Source organism: Capsaspora owczarzaki, assembly GCF_000151315.2.
Source record: "Capsaspora owczarzaki ATCC 30864 unplaced genomic scaffold supercont2.1, whole genome shotgun sequence".
Taxonomy (NCBI): domain Eukaryota; class Filasterea; order Ministeriida; family Capsasporidae; genus Capsaspora; species Capsaspora owczarzaki.
Window position 1 is genome coordinate 93944 of NW_011887292.1, and position 15765 is coordinate 109708.

Consider the following 15765-nt stretch of genomic DNA (forward strand, 5'->3'; position numbering starts at 1 on the left):
AAGAACGAATGAATGTCGTAGAAACAGAAATAGCATTACTGTAGATGCTCAGTGAATGGAGCTGCATTGAAAAGCCGGTTGTAATGTTGTCATGCAAAATGGCCATTGCTAGCTAGCCATTTGAAAGCCCCAATATGAACAAACCCAAGGCTCAGTCATTTGATATCTAGTTTCAACCGCCCCTTCAGACTCGAACGCAATCCATAGCAAAAGCTCAGCAAAAAAGGCGAGAATGAAGCGGACTGTGCCTGCGCCTGCACCGCTGGTCCCGCCACACCAGGCCACCAACAGCAGCACCAACAGCAGCAGTAGCATCAGTGGTAGTAGTAATAATCGTAATAGCAATAGTAGTAATAATAGCAGTCGTCGAAGTAGTATGGAAGCCGAGCGAAATGGCGCCAATTCGCATAGTAAGAATGGCGGGAGATTGCAAAGCCCCACTCCATCGACTCCATCGACGGCTACGACGACCTCGACCGCGATGATGACTGCGACGAGTCATGCTGCGACGAGTCATGCTGCGACTGCACCGCGAGACAGGCTGAGCGCACGGCCAGCGCGCTCACAAGGCTCACCTCGAGCGGCGACCGCTTCTCCTCCTCCTCTGCCTAGTCCTCATTCTGCTGCCAACACAAAGTCATCCAAGTCAAGCTCAAGCTCCAATCCAAGCTCAAGGTCGGGCTCGAGAACAAGCTCGCCAGTCCCAGCAGCAGCGACATCCGAGCTCGCGCCAATGCAGGCTGCCGAACGCGAACGCGCGCCATCAAGCTCAACAACCAACCATACCAAGAACAACGCAGGCTCAATGAAGCCAGCAAGTCCAGGGAATGAGGCATCCGCGGGCAGCTGGTCGATCGGGATTCGCACCAATCCTGCTCGACGCAAAGCACCTGCGCCGCAAGCCACGGCTGCGACCTCAGACTCGGATGATAGTGTTGCATCAGTCCAACACCACCACCACCACCACGACCACCACGACGGCGCACTGTCAAGCGTTGCGAAACCTGCGGACATGCTGGACGTTGCACCGGCCGGCGTTGTTTCGCCAAGGCCTGCAGATGTGCACGATTCTGCTTCGAGTGCACTTGCGTTTGTCAATTGGGCGCTCGCATCACTCGAGTCGCATCGTGCCACGGAGCAGCATCTCGCGACGCAATCCTCGGCGGGCGAATCATCAACTGGGGCCGGTTTGCCGCTGCTTCAGGCCAAGCTCCGCGCGTTGGTTGCAGCACGCACGGACGTGTATGTCTCGCTGCGCACAGCTGCGGAAAATGCTTCGCAACGTGTGGCGGTTGCTTGTGCTAGACCCGAGACAGTCGGTCGGCTGCTTGATGTGATTCTTGTAAGAGTTTTTTTTTTTCTTTTTTTTCTTGTGTTGTTGGACGTTTCTCTCTCTCCCTCTCCCTGTCTGTCTCTCCCCTGCCATTGAAGTGACTAACTTTGATGTTCATGTCATTGCCTCACTCCTACGCAGTCCGATTTGAAATCCCCACAAACCACGAGTCCGCTGAAAATGGCCATCATTCGCGTGATCGCCTGGCTGCTGCATCACACGACGACGGTGGCAAGCATTCCCAATGCCCTGCTGCTCGCTGCCGTGGAGGATTTGTGCGCTCTTGCCCGCGCAACAATGAACGACTCGGCCGCGCCTGTCATTGAACCCTCCAACGCAAATGTCCCGGCACTCGTCATGTGGGCGCTGGCCTCTGTCAACCTTCCCGAGCCAGTTGATCAAGATGTGGCGTGGAAGGTGGGCGAGCTCATTGTCCTGATGCTGTCTGTCAAAGCACCCCCGAGTCTCCATCGGGCGGCGCTGGATGCGCTTGATCGATGGATCTCGTACGCCAGGTCTTGGTCTTGTGATCACTGGTTGGGGCCCATCCTGGAACTAGCTGTCAATTCAGATCGGATCCAATCCCCAGACAAGGCAATCTCGCGCAAAGCGGCCGAGGTCGAAGCGCATGCTGTGCGAATCCTCCGGCGCGCTGCCGAGCAGCTTGAGTCACAACCTCAGTCCTATCGCACCGTGGTTGCAGTCCAGTTCCTGGCCCCTTGCAATCGCTTACTCATCCTCCCCAAGCAAACATTTGCAGCCAGCAAGCGGCAGCTCGCCAGTCCTGCAGCACCCGATCCCGAACTGAAAGCCTCTTCTTCTGCTGCTGCTGCTGCTGCTGCTGCTACAGACACTCAAGCCAGCTACCCCACCTCCTACGACTACATTCGACTGTTTATTCGCTTGCAGGGAATACGAGCGGTGCGCTCCAACGACCTGTTGGAACTGTTGCAGCTGCTCTTCTTCCATCCTGAACCCTCTGTTGTCGCCGAGTCGTACCAGATATGGCGCTCTCTGCCACGCTCGTTTGCCATGGTCGGAGAAGCACCTGCGCCGAAATCCATCTCTGTGATGCTCACGCCGCTCACAGTGTCGAGAGAAATGAGCTCAACTCGCTTGATGCTCATGCTGCGCTCGTGGTGGTACACGCTGTTGAGCTTGCACACCATTGCTGCAGCCACGAGGACCTCTGATGCTCCGGATCCAAGCCCGACTGTGCTTGAAGCCACCTTGGAAGGATTGGCTTCTCCCCATCCGCTTGCCTACGTGTTTGCCCTGTCCGCCACATGCCAGCTCGATGCACGGCAGTTTATTTTGTGTGCTCTGGCTCGGTTGGTCGCGACTCCACGCTACACTCACGCTCACCTGTCCGCTGGCGGCCAGAACGCGCACTCGATTGCTGATCAGCTGGCGCACTACGAAGCTGCTCTCGCGCCCAGTGCTGCCACGACCACGACGTTGCTCGAGTCATCCGCCGCTCATCATATTGCCTTGGAAGCAGTGCCGCCATTGGTCCAGCCTCTGCGCTTGACCAGTCTGCCCGAAGCCCTCTTCCCATGGCGGCAACTCACCGCTTCCGACTGGCCACCGCTGTTTCAGTGGCTTGCGGGTTGCATCAGCTGGATTGATGCAGACTTTCGCCCAACAAAGCCTGGATTGGCGCCCGCCACATCGGCCGAGGTCTGGTTTTGTATTTTCGACTGTCTGTGCGAGCGAGCGGGCCTGCTTCTCGTCGCCGAATCGCAAGCACCAGCGACCAGCAAGCCGCAAGCAGCAGCGCTTTCGTGCGGCCGCGCCTTGACTGTATCGTTGCTTCACTTGTTACCAGCCATCCACTCGCCGAGTTTGCTCTTGGCCGCAGCCCAGTCTCTGCAGCGCCACCTGCCTCCTCACATTTGGATCGCCTCGCTGCCGCTTCGAGCTCTACCCCGCAGCGGGCTGCGTGCAGTGAGTGACCTCGACGAGGACGACACGTCGGTCGACCTGTACAACCAGAACGCACAGGCTGCGCACGATCGCTCCACTCGCCACCCTCATGCGAGCACAATTAGTAGTGGTGGTGGGGGTAGTAGTGCTTCAACAACCACAATCTCGGCCGGCGAGCACGATATTGACGCCACGCTCGCATCATCGGCCGCTTCGACCTGGTCTCCAGTCGTCGCCATGCTTCCCTCGTGCCATGTAGCCCAGGTGCTGCTTTCGACGGCCGCTCCCGGTCTCGCAAAGCACTCCTACGATGCCATGGCTCGCATCATCAGCCATGCTCTGCTCACGTCCATCGAGTTTCAAGAACGAAGCCTGCCCTTCGCTTTAGCAGCGCAGCTCATGCGGCTGTTGCGGGACGCTGCGGCCCATCCCTCCGTCTCGGGCGTGCTTCTTTTGGGCATCTGGGTTGCCATTGCCTCTCCGCTTGCCGACTTGGTTTCTTCCCACAGCGATCTCGTCGTCGTGGCCGAGAGTGGGCTTGTCGAGGCCATGGAGCCTTCTGTACCCTCCACCAACGAGCACGATCAAGACACTGTCAGCTCAGGCCCAGTTGATGCCACACACGTTCTGCAGAGTCTGATGTCTACCCTCGCGTTCCCGCTACGGGCGGCGGTCGAAGTCAAGGCCCAGCCTGTACAGCTGCCTGCCGATCTCATTGCGAGTTGGGACCGACTGTTTGCTGCTGTCCACGGTGCCGTTCTACTCAAATTGCCGCGACACGGCACACTGGCCATCCTTGGCACTTGCTCGCGCATTGGAGATGCAATGAAGCGACGTGAGGTCATTATGGAGGCCGAACAGCGGTCTGCGACACGGGAGAGGCGCAAGAATGGCAAAGGCGACGACGAAGACGATGCTGACGACGACGAAGAAGGAAATGAGCAAGCCATTCATCGAGACCCTCCCTCGTTGATGGCCGACTGTTTTGCTCCGGTTCATCTGGCTGCAAACGCCGTCCAAACCATGCTTGCTGCCAGTGCTGGAGCCTCGAACACCCGCAACGGAAATGGCGCTCGCGGTACTGTCACGCCCAGCACCTCTCCGCTTCCGCCAGTTTTGCTCCAAACGGTAACAAGTGTCTTGCACGCAGCCGTTCCCTTCCTAATGCAACATCCTGCCTCTGCAACCTCCTATGGAATGAAGCTCACCGCCATGGACCTCGCTGCGGACGGCGAACACGTCTACGAGCCTTCGCCATCGGCGAGTGTGAGTGCATTAATCGAGTCCATTACGACGACACTCACCGGCATCCAAAGCTTTTCTGCGCTAGCCACCATCTCCGAAGCGCTCATCCCTGGTCTCGTCTCCTTCTTTTTGAAAGTAAACACTCGGTCATCCGGATCAAACTACATTGGCGTGTTTCACGCCTGCTTTGACACTCTGCGTCGACGGCAGGACTCACAGGCCCCGCTGGGTGAGCGATGGAACTCTCAAGCGCTTGGCAGCCTTGAAGTGTCGCTGTGTGCCCTGTTGGCCAGCAGTCACGATGTTCTCCTCAACCTGGTCGTCAAGTTTTGGGCCCAGTCCTTTGCCACCTATACCTCATCCCTCAGATATCCTGCGCGCTTGCTCGAACTGCTGCGGCAAGTGTCAGAGTCCATTTTCATGGTCATCCCACCACCATTTGCAGCGGTTGTTGCCACGCGCCAACTCAGTCAAGACGCGATTCCCACTCCCACCACCACCACCACCACCACCACTACTACTAGCAAAACGACTGCTCAGCCCGCAGCGGAAACGGACGCGGCAGCTCTCAACTCGGACAATGATCTGGGAGAGGTTTTGCTGGTCCAACATCAACACGGAGGCCAAAGCCAAGAATCTCAGCTGCCGGACGCACCCGCTTCGGCGCTTGAACTGGCCGTGCAGCGAGCGCGAGCGCCACGCGACCGCTGGTTACCCGATCCCTCGCCAGTAAAAGTGGGATCGCGGAGCGGCACGCGTGGGCAGGCGTTGGCCCTTGCCGTCTCAACAGCCATGCCGCCATCAGTCGGTGCATTTTCTCATTTCGCCTCCAAGTCCCCCGATGCCTCCCGCCTGTCGATCAAGCGCAAATCAGATGTCGCGTTCGAACCGCAAGCTGCAGGCGTGGCTTCTGCATCGGCAAGCACCAAGTTTGTGCGCATCACCACCCCTCCGGCTGACGCTCTGAGTAATTTGACTGGGCTGACTGAGCGGCAGAAGGATCGTTTGCGCGCGCCGTCCGCAGTACCCGTGACCTACACTGGCGTTGACGCTACATCGCAAGATGTGTCAGAGGCGGCTGCAATGCTCTTGGCTGCTTCGCAACCACTCTTGAATGAATCCGAGTCGGAGAACATTCCAGAAAGTGATGACGAAGCCTCGCCAGAAGACGCTGCCGATGCTGCCCCACTCGACGCGAGCAATCTGCCGCTGATTCCCGCAGCTTTTGTTCGACGAACGTCCAGTCAGGAGGGACTAGCCGCGTTGGTCGCCTTGTCGTCGACCATGGCTCCGGCTTCCAGCAGCTCGGGCTCCGCCCTTGCTCAGCCAATGTCTGTATTTGACCAGGAAACCGAGTCTTACTCGTCTGGATCTCCCTCAACATTGGCTGTCGAAATGCAGACTCGAGTCGATGATCATCACGGGCAAATCTCAGAAGCCGCGATCGCAACCAGTCCGTCGGTACCAGCTCGGGTCGAGCTGGATGATCGTTCAAAGTTGATTCTGCCTGCCGAGCCAGCTGCTGCTGCTCTTCCTCCTCCTCCTCCTCCGCCAGCCTTGCCGGAAACTAACGTCGGTGCCAATCCCGCACCCGCGCCTCGAGTCAAGCGCGTCTGCATCCGCGAGGAGCTCAATGTCATCCACCAGTTGCCAATTTCAAGCGATTCCGACAGCTCTAGTGAAGATGAGGACCTCCTGCCCACAACCGCCGACGATGTGGACGATCTGGTTTCGCTGGGCTTGCCACCGCTGGCCGCGGCACGGTTGCCACAGCGGCTCGATACTCGGCAGCAAATGCGAGCCGAGCAAGTCCCTTCGCTGAAAATGTACCATGGATCGACAGGGTATCAACCCCTCTTCATGCCCGTTGACACGAGCATGGGCGCCTCGCGTGGCGGGCTTTTGGCGACGCCGTCTCGCCGCGCTCGGCTTTCCTTCCTGTCCTCTCCTCCACCCCAATCTAGCAGTTCGCAACGAGGTTTGCTGCCTGGGAGCCCATTGGCGTTGTCGAGCAGCAGCAGCAGCAGCACCCCTTCCACCGCTGCCATGTCCGACGCCCAGAAACTCGAGTCGGGCGCGCGACTCTGGTCCTCTCTTGCTGCAGACCCTGTTTCCACTGCGCCAAAGCTGTCTGACACGGATGCCTTGATTGCCCTGGCGGCAACAACGGCCAGTCTGCGGGCCGAGCTCAAGGATTGCACAATGCCGCTGATTGAGACGCTCGGACTCGCAGCCATTCGTGCCACGCCAGGCAAGCGGCAAGTGCTGCAATCCGGCGGCCTCAAGACGATTGCCGAGCTGCTCGATGCCTACCCCAGCGACGATCAGCTCAACCAACTTCGCCTCGCGGCCTCGTGGGAGCGCATGGTCGAGGCGCTTGGCATTATCGCGACCATTTGGCGGGCGACGCATCACAAAGCGCGCACTTCCGCGTCCACCAGTGCTGACCAGAAGCCTGCAGTCGCGGGACCAGCAGTATCAGCGCCATCCGCTGACGGAGCAGCTTTGGAGCCAGTCGCAGTCGGGCTGCATCTGAGCCAACTCGAGTCGATGGACGCGCTGGTCCACCGCATGACAAGAGACGAGGCGCAGACCCTCCGCGACCGCACGCTACTCTTACTAGAGCATCTAGATGCTCGTTTGAAGCAAGGATAGTTGCCGCGATTCTGTGGACGCCCATTGCCTCACAATTGGATGGTTGAGCTCGTTTTACGTTATTGTTTTTCTTGTTTTCTCTCCCGCTTTCATTTTCATTGCAATATCAAATATGGTATTTCATTCGCTCCATGTCAGTCTTTATTGTACAGCAACGACCAAACGATGATGATGAGCGTGCTGACTGTTGAGCAGATGATGGACGATCTTCAGGCGTGTGTTGCTGTGAGTGCGACTGCCGCTTCCACCACTGCTGCTGCCATTCCGCCATCAGCACCATCAGGCGTTGAGTGGCTGCAAGCTCAGGCTGCCGACGTCGACGGAGCACGCGAGGACGTTCTCTTCCGCCTGCTGGCTTCGGTCAGTCCAGCAGCTGAAGACAATGCAGCTGAGCGAAGGCGACCAACCCAAGCAGAAGCAGGAGACATGAGCAACATCACAACATCACTAGTGCTGCCACTGCCACTGCCACTGCCGTCGCCATCGCCGAGCGGATTGCGCTGCAGCAGGCCAAGCTGAGCGCGCCATCTCGGCCGCGAGCAGCCCGAGTCCCGAGGGCCCCGCTGTGGGCGCCCCATCCTCGCCGCCGTTGCCATTGCCAATGACGGCGGACACAGGGCTGCGACAGCAGAGCACAACGGACGCGCCGGTTGCGGGTGGCGCTCGGCTTGGCCCGGTCGATCCGGCTGCGAAACGAGCACTCTACCAGCAAGCATTCGACCTGTGCGTCGACTTTCTGGGCGTTCACGCTGCAGTTCAAGCAGCTGCTACAGAAATGCTGCCGCAGATGAGCGCGACGGTGGAGAAGCTCAAGGTTGAGGTCAGCGCTGCGATTGCTGGGCTTTCTGCAGTGCTCGAGTCGGATCAGAACAACGTCAAGGTTTGAGGCCAGGCAAGGTGGACCCTATGAGTGGCAAGCAAGAGGCCGAACTTTTCTCAAGCGAGCAATGATGCAAGTTGGAAAACAAAGTTATGAATGATGAGAATGCCGAGAGAAGTGTATGTGTGTGTGCCGAATTTGGTACATGCCGGAACTTGTTGTCGGTTGCTGCGACGATTACCGGTCGTGTACCAGAGGTCTAGGGTCGTGGCTCAATTGTTTATTCACTATTTAAAAGCAGGGTGGCCGACTTCAAACAACGTGTTCCTACTTTGGGATGTCGCTCTACATCTATTCATGATCACCGTCATAGTCATCTTCATAATCATCATCATACCCCTCGACAGCAAGTTCGGAGCGCAGTTGTTGAAGCTCCTGCTCTTTGACAACAAGCATCTGATCTTTGGCAGCAATCATCTGATCTTTGACAGCAATCATCTGATCTTTGGCAGCGAGCATCTGTTCTTTGGCAGCGAGCATCTGGTCTTTGGTAGCGAGCATCTGGTCTTTGGCAGCCAACTCCAGGTTTTTGGCAGCCAGCTCGGAGCGGAATCGCAGAGTTTCAGTCGGAAGAGTGACTGAAGTTTGAGACTCGGTGTATTTCCGAGCACGAACAGCAGTCCGCTGGCTGTTCAGTGAAGGTTGAGACTCGGTGTATTCCCGAGCGCGAACAGCAGTCCACTGGCGGTCCACGTCCCTACTCGGAAACCGATTTCCGCCACAACAAGTGAATGGTTTGCTTTTCAACTGACTTCATACGACAATTCAATAAACATGCAAAGTCCTACTTCAGCTTGCAAGTGGTATTGCCCGATCGCCGGAGCGCAGAGACTCCAACCTCGGTCAAGTAATTCTGAGTCAAGCTAGTGTTGTCGGTTACATGGTCAGACTGTGGCATGAGTCCAACGACCGTCAGAGAAGCATGAAGAAGCAATCGACACTTACTCGAGTTCGGTCAGCGTCCTGTTCACTTTGAGTGCCTCAGCAATCGCGCTCGCTCCACCATCGCCAATCTGATTGGAGTCCAGACTGTCCATCCCCTCCGTACGTGAGCACTCAATATGCCATGGGCTGGATCCCCCAACTATGTTCTCGTGAAAGTGAGATGACTCACTCGAGCTTAGACAGCCTCTTGTTTGCTTTGAGTGCCTCTGCAATCGCCCTCGCTCCATCATCCTTAACCTGATTAGAGCACAAGCTGTGCGTCCATCAGTCAGCAGGGACCTTTACTGGATCACTTACAATACGTCAGTTCAAGGGAGACGACTTACGCGAGCTCAGTCAGCGTTGTGTTCACGTTGAGTGCATCAGCAATTGCCTGCGCTCCGGCGTCGCCAATCTGATTTTTGTACAGACTGTCCAGTGACTTCCATCATTCAGAAAGACCGTTGCTGGAGCATTCACAGTGCATCGGTCGAAAGTGAGACGACTTACTTGAGGTAAGTCAACCTCATGTTCACTTTGAGTGTCTCGGCAATCGCGCGCGCTCCAGCATCGCCAATCTGATTTTGGCCCAGCCTGTCCATCGCCTCCATCAGTGAGCATTTTGACTACCCTCTATTGAAATCACCCACTCGAATGCATCAGTCAAAGTGAGATGACTTACTTCAGATCTGTCAGCGTCGTGTTGACTTTGAGTGTCTCAGCAATTGCGCGCGCTCCAGCACCGCCAATCTGATTGTCGTACAGACTGTGCGTCCCCTCCATCAATGAGCCACTTTGAATACCCTGCTTCTGACGACCCATTCACGCGCATCAGTTATTGCGAAATGACGTACTCGAGATCGTTCAGCTTCCTGTTTACTTTGAGCGCCTCGGCAATCGCCCACGCTTCATCCTCGCCAATCTGCCTGGAATCCAGCCTGTCATCCATATCGTCAATATGCGCGTTTGCCACACTGTTTCCAATAACCTCGGCTTTTTCTCTTACTCGAGCGCTCTGCACGCATTCTCGACTTTGTCAAACAACTCGCGTTGTCTCTCGCTCATATTCTGGCACGACAGCATTGCAAGAGCGTTCAATCAAGGTATATCTAACGATAAAAACAAAGACTGCGCCCTTTTCCACTCAAAGCTGACGTTTCGATTCTTCTTGGACCAAAACGCAACGTCGAACATTCGACTCTCGACAAAGTACAGTACAGTATTCAATCAGGCCATCACCATGCACATAGAAGCGAATCCGACAAGCCCTACCGTATCAAGTTGGCTGTGCGATCTTTTATGACCTCAAGCGTCCAAACGCTGCAGATCAACGATTTGTTGTGCGATTTGTCTCTCGGGACGAATATCGACGCCAGGTCCATGGCGCTGACTGCCAAGTGTCTAGATGATGTGATTCGACCAGAACTGTTTGAGCAGTTTGAGCAGGAGCCACAGCAGTGGTTTCCGCGCTCCCGATCATGAAGCGAAGCCAACGATTTGCGCTGCGTTGGCGATCAAAACCAAAACACAATGGTTGCCGTGCTTTTTCGTCCGTATATTCTGACTTTTTTTTCTTCTCCTCAAAGTCGAAGCTCGATGGTTGGTTTTCTGCGAAGGGAGTGCCCGTTTGTGTTGTTTGTTGTTTTTGTGGTTGTTTGTTTGTTGTTTGTTGTTTGTTTGTTGACACTTTGTGTTTTGCGCGTCTGTTCATTTTGTTGTTTGTTGTTTGTTGTTTTCGATAATGTTCGTATTTTTGATCTTCTTATCTTATTGTTTCTGATTGTCTTGTTGTTTTGTCTGATTGTTTGTGTTTGTTCGTGATCTTCTTCTTTTTTTCGTCTGTTTTCTTTGAGCTTTTCTTTTTTATTTTTATTTTTTTATTATTATTATTATTATTTTTTTTTTCCTTTGCTTTCGCATTTGAAATTCCATTCTTTTTTTTTTTTTTTTTTCGTTTTCTTTTCTTCGTTTTTCTTTTGTTTTTCCATCTCAACACGACAGCAACAAAACGACACTTTGATTCTCGCAGACAACCAACGACACTTTGCACCCCCGCTGAGCATTCGCAGAGAAAGAGAGAGCGAGACAGAGAAAGGAGAGTGAAGAATGGCTTCGTCGTCGTCCTTGTCTTCATTGCCGTACCTCCCCCTCCAGCCCCAGCAGCCACAGCAGCCACAGCAACAACAACAGCAACAACAACAACCACAACAACAGCCGCAGCAGCAGCCGGTCAAGTCGTCGCTGCGCCGTGGCGGTGCAAACAGCAACAGTAGCAGCACGACGAGCCTTCCGCCGCCCTCTGCACCCAACAGCAACGGCACCACCACCACCACAACCACAACCACCACCACCGCGAACGCAACGACGACCATGGCGTCTGCTGTAGGATGGCCATCATCGTCAGCATTGGCGGCGTCGTCGTCGTCGTCGTCGTCGTCGTCCAACAAGCTGATGAACCCGCAGGAGCTCTTCCAGTTCGTGCAGGGGCCCAACCAGTTTGGCACAATGATGCCTGCACTCGATACGAGTCCAAAGACCGAGCGGCGGGCCTTTGCCAGCAGCAGCAGCGGCAACGGCAGCGGCAGTGGCAGTGGCAGTGGCGCTCGCAGCCCAGCCTATGTGGTTGTCTCAACACCACCAGCAGCTACGACACCCCTCGCACCATCGCCATCGCCAATGGCAGGAGGGCCAGATGCTGCTGGGCTTCCTGCCCCTCGGCGGCGCGCCGCGTCTGCGAATGCTCGGTCGTCTGCAGCGTATCGCGCTGCTGCTGCTGCTGCTGCCGCCGCTGCTGCCGCGACCGCGTCCAGTAGCAGTACTGCTGCCGACATGAGCGTGGCTACTGCTGCTGGGCCGTCGTCGTCGTCGTTTGCTGGCGTGTCTGGTTCGCCGTCCCCGTCCCCAACCCCGTCCCAGCCAGGTACAATAACCCGCTGCTGCTCCTTTCCCCCCCCCCTCCTCCCCTTTGTCGCTCGCTATTCATTCTCCTGTCGAATTCAGCTGCATGGCGTCGGGTCGAGTGAGAGTGAGTGAGTGAGTGAGTGAGTGAGAGAGAGACAAGCGTCTGTTCACAAGAGCTCTTTTTTTTTTTTCTTCTATTTTTCTTTTTTTTTTTTTTTTATTTTTGTGATTTTTCTTTTTCTTTTTTTTTTCTCTCTCTCTCTCTCTTTGAACCCGAGCAGCAAGAACAAGTGATTCAGTGAGGATGGAGTCGGGGTTTAATGAGTTGGGTAGTGAGAGAATCACACACGAACAGACCAGAGACAAGCGAGGGTGTGCGAACTATTCTTCTGCTCTTTTGCCCCTCAAATACTGCCCGTTTTCCCGCTTTCCCACTCGCACTTTGCACAACCCCCATCACGCGATCATCATCACCATCATCATGGCTCCTTCTTCTTCTTCTTCTTCTTCTTGTCCCATTCAGTCACTCATCACACTCGGCGTGACGAAGCAGATGCTTTGCTGCTTCAACCGCAAGTTGAAACCGAAAAGCACCTCAAACCAAAAACAAAACAATAAGCTGTCACTCTCACCCTCACGCGACAGGGGGAACAGGGACCTGGTCTTGGTTCCGAACATCAACACGCCTTCTTTTTTGTTCGTTCTACCCGTTTCGCTCTCCCTTTTTAAAAGTGTGATGACAATGATGATGATCTTCCACCCCACAAAACCCCAAAAGAGAGAAAGGGACAAACAAAAAAAAAACCGTCAAGCCAAAACAGGGTGTGGTTTGACACGTCTATAATGCAAATGCAAATGCAATACAAATTGCCTAAAAAAGTGCTCACTTTAAGTGCTCACTTTGATGTTGATGTTGATGTGTTGATGTGTTGCTCGACATCCAACAGGAATGTTCTTCCCTTCGTTGCAACAACAGCAACAGCAGCAACAGCAACAACAGCAGCAACAGCGATCCATGTCCAAGTCACAGTCCATGCCATTCGCCGCCACTATTCAACCCATCGACGCTCCAGATGCACCACGGCGAAGGCGCCAGCTTCTTCCACAACCCACTGGCTCAGCACCAGATGGCCGGCTCGAACAGCACGAACTCAACATCCAACACGGTCAACTCGCTCATCCAGCAGCAAATGCAGGTCCAGGTCCAGCTCCAGCTGATCCAGCAGCAACAATTACAGCTGCAACAGCAACAGCTGCAGCAGCAACAGCAGCAGTACTTTTTCCGGCAGCAGCAACAGCACCTGCAGCAGATGAATCGCGACAAGGACATTACTGCGTTTGTCAATCAATCCAACACGACGCTCCTCGAGAGCATGCTTGAATCGTCGTCAGAACAAGACCCCGAGGTCGACAACCTCATTCTCTCACTCAAGGCATCCACAAGCATGGATGACCAGCCGCTATTTGACAGCGCGCAGCTCCAGCAACAGCAGCAACAACAGCAACAAAACCAAATCGCATCCGGCTATGGCTTTGATGCAGCGAATACCCGCGGTCGCTCGTGGTCTTCGGGGCATGACAGCGACATTAGCGCAAGTACTGGACCGCCAAACCCGACGACAGGTGGCTCGCGTCTCTCTGGATTGAGCGTCGCCAGTGGCAGCAACTTTGGTGCCGGAAATTTCGGCGTCAACTTTGACTCGTCCTCCTCCACCATGGCCGATTCGGACTCGATTGCTTCCTTGGCCCAGTCGGTGGGCTCGGATCACACTCTCGCCTCGGTTCTTCGCGACCAGATTCAGCAATTGACGCAAGAGTACCAAGCCGCGTCGTTCAATCCCGCCCCTGCGCCAGCCTTCCGAACCATGCGCCACTCGCACTCTGCTGGATTCAGCGCGGCCTCGTCGGCATCCAACTCGGGCACCTCGTCCCATGCCTCGACTAGCCCCTCTGGCATGGTGGGTGTGGATCAACCCGACACGACAGCTCCCTCCGGCAACAACAGCAAGCAACATCGCTCCAAACTGCCTCCGCGTCGCATGTCTCTCCCGTCGGTACAACTCGCCAAGGGCAAGCCCGAGCATCTTGCCAGGCTGAAGCGCGGCGGCAATGCGCGAGGTCTGTACAAGTGTTTTTTGTTTTTCGGTTTTGTTGCTGTGCTTGCGACTGACGGTAATCCCTTCCTCTTCCTCTTTCATTGATCTCTTTGGGGCGATTGCTTTTTTTGATCTTTGCAACACACCAGGCGACGAAATGAGAAAGTCAGCCCTCACGGCCTCGCCATCGCCGTCGGGCGTCGATATCGCAGCCGCACTTCAGCAGGTGCAGCAGCTACAGCTCCAGCAAAACCCCCTGCCCATCGATTTTCGACGACCTGGCTCTGGTGCAGAGTCTTTCGGTGGCGTATTGCAAGACAATCTGCGTCAACGGCGAGGTACCTATAGTCTTTGGTTTATGGGGTTTTGTTGCGCAGCATTCATCCAGGCCTTGTACTCACCGCTTTCCTCGCGTCTGTGCCTTTTTTGGTGTCATAGGGAGCATGCCGACGCTTTCGGTGGAAACGCACCATCTGCCTGCGTCCGTTCCGCAGCGCGTTGTGCCGATTGGTCAACACTTTCTTCCCGAATCGCTGCGCGCTCGTACGCTTCAGAACCAGACAGACATGAACAATGGCAGTGTCAACATGATGCAGCAGCCATTCCATCCGGGCCAGGAGCAACGATCCATGACGCGACAGCATTCGCAGCCCATCCAGTCCTCGCAGGTCCACTTGCTCATCTCCAACCTGCTTGCACTCGAGCAGCAACACCCGACCGCGAGCAAGGACGACGTGTTTCGGCATTTTGTTGAGACGTATGCTGCGCATCTCAACAACTCGCTGGTGCAACAGCTCTATTTGCAGTTTACGCATGCACCGCCCGCCAACTGGCGTTCTGCTTCCCTATCCATCCAGCAGCCTTCGCTGCAGCAACAGCAGCAACAGCAGCATCATCAACAACAACAACAGCAGGCTTTACAGCAACAGCAGGCTTTGCACCAACAACAGCAACAACAACAACAGCAGCAGCAGCAACCGCAACAACACCAACACACGGCCCATTCCCTGCTGATGCAGCAATGGCAGCTGGTGGAACAAGACCAAGAATCTGAACACGAGTTGCTTGGCTCCAACACGCTCTCTCCGATGGCTGAGATGCCTGGAATTGGAGACGAATCGTTGGACCTTCTGATAAACACGGAACTGTTTGGATTGCCTCTCAGTCCCAGCATGCTTGACCTGTCTACCGAAGTCGACATTTTCCAAACTCCGGTTTAGCGCTTCCCAACGAGAGTTGTGACCTCGTTGTGTTCTTGCCGGCCCAGCTTTTGTTCGAGCATTTTACTCATTTTTTTTTTCAACCATTTTTTACCATTTTATTGTACCATCCCTCCGATTCCATTCTATTCTCTTTATTTTTGTCTCCTTGTTCATTTATGACCATGTTCGTTTGTCATTGCAATGTACTCGTGCTGCTCTACTCTCTGTCTCTCTCCTCTTTTGTTCGGTGATGCGTGGGCTCGAGAGCGTTAGCAAGGGCTGGTCTGCCTATTTCATGGCTGTATCAAGTGCGGTGGTTGCTGTCGATCATCAACCATCCCTTTTGATCAATCACTCAAGTACAAGGGAGCTATCGTACGGTTTTGGTTTTTGGCCACGATAGAAGTTTGAACAAGCCACCTTTTGGTCGTTTCTTTAATTGTTTCGTTTCTGGAATCAGGAACTGTATCAGAGCAAGAACAAAACGCATGGAGCCTCATAAAACCATCAAATACACCATTGTATGCAGTGAACGGCGCCTGTGACATCAAAATGAATCAATCACTTTGCTATTCTTTCAACAATTCACCAATGTCGCGGACA

General features: G+C 54.9%; 3 protein-coding genes across 3 annotated transcripts; all 3 read left to right on the top strand.

The window, feature by feature from the left end:
- Positions 1–164: 164 nt before the first annotated feature.
- Positions 165–7159, top strand: CAOG_00024 (hypothetical protein; the record flags this gene model as incomplete). The annotated part of the gene is made up of 2 exons (XM_004364838.2): positions 165–1342; positions 1475–7159. Exons 1-2 carry the CDS (start codon positions 233–235, stop codon positions 7157–7159), a joined length of 6795 nt encoding a protein of 2264 aa, XP_004364895.2. The 5' UTR covers positions 165–232.
- Positions 7160–7330: 171 nt separating this feature from the next.
- On the top strand, positions 7331–8045 carry CAOG_00025 (hypothetical protein; the record flags this gene model as incomplete). Its single annotated transcript, XM_004364839.2, has 2 exons — positions 7331–7519; positions 7611–8045. 2 exons carry the CDS (start codon positions 7331–7333, stop codon positions 8043–8045), a joined length of 624 nt encoding a protein of 207 aa, XP_004364896.2.
- Positions 8046–11069: 3024 nt separating this feature from the next.
- Positions 11070–15180, top strand: CAOG_00026 (hypothetical protein; the record flags this gene model as incomplete). The annotated part of the gene is made up of 5 exons (XM_004364840.2): positions 11070–11883; positions 12812–12893; positions 12961–13982; positions 14110–14298; positions 14399–15180. 5 exons carry the CDS (start codon positions 11070–11072, stop codon positions 15178–15180), a joined length of 2889 nt encoding a protein of 962 aa, XP_004364897.2.
- Between the last annotated feature and the right edge of the window lie 585 nt (positions 15181–15765).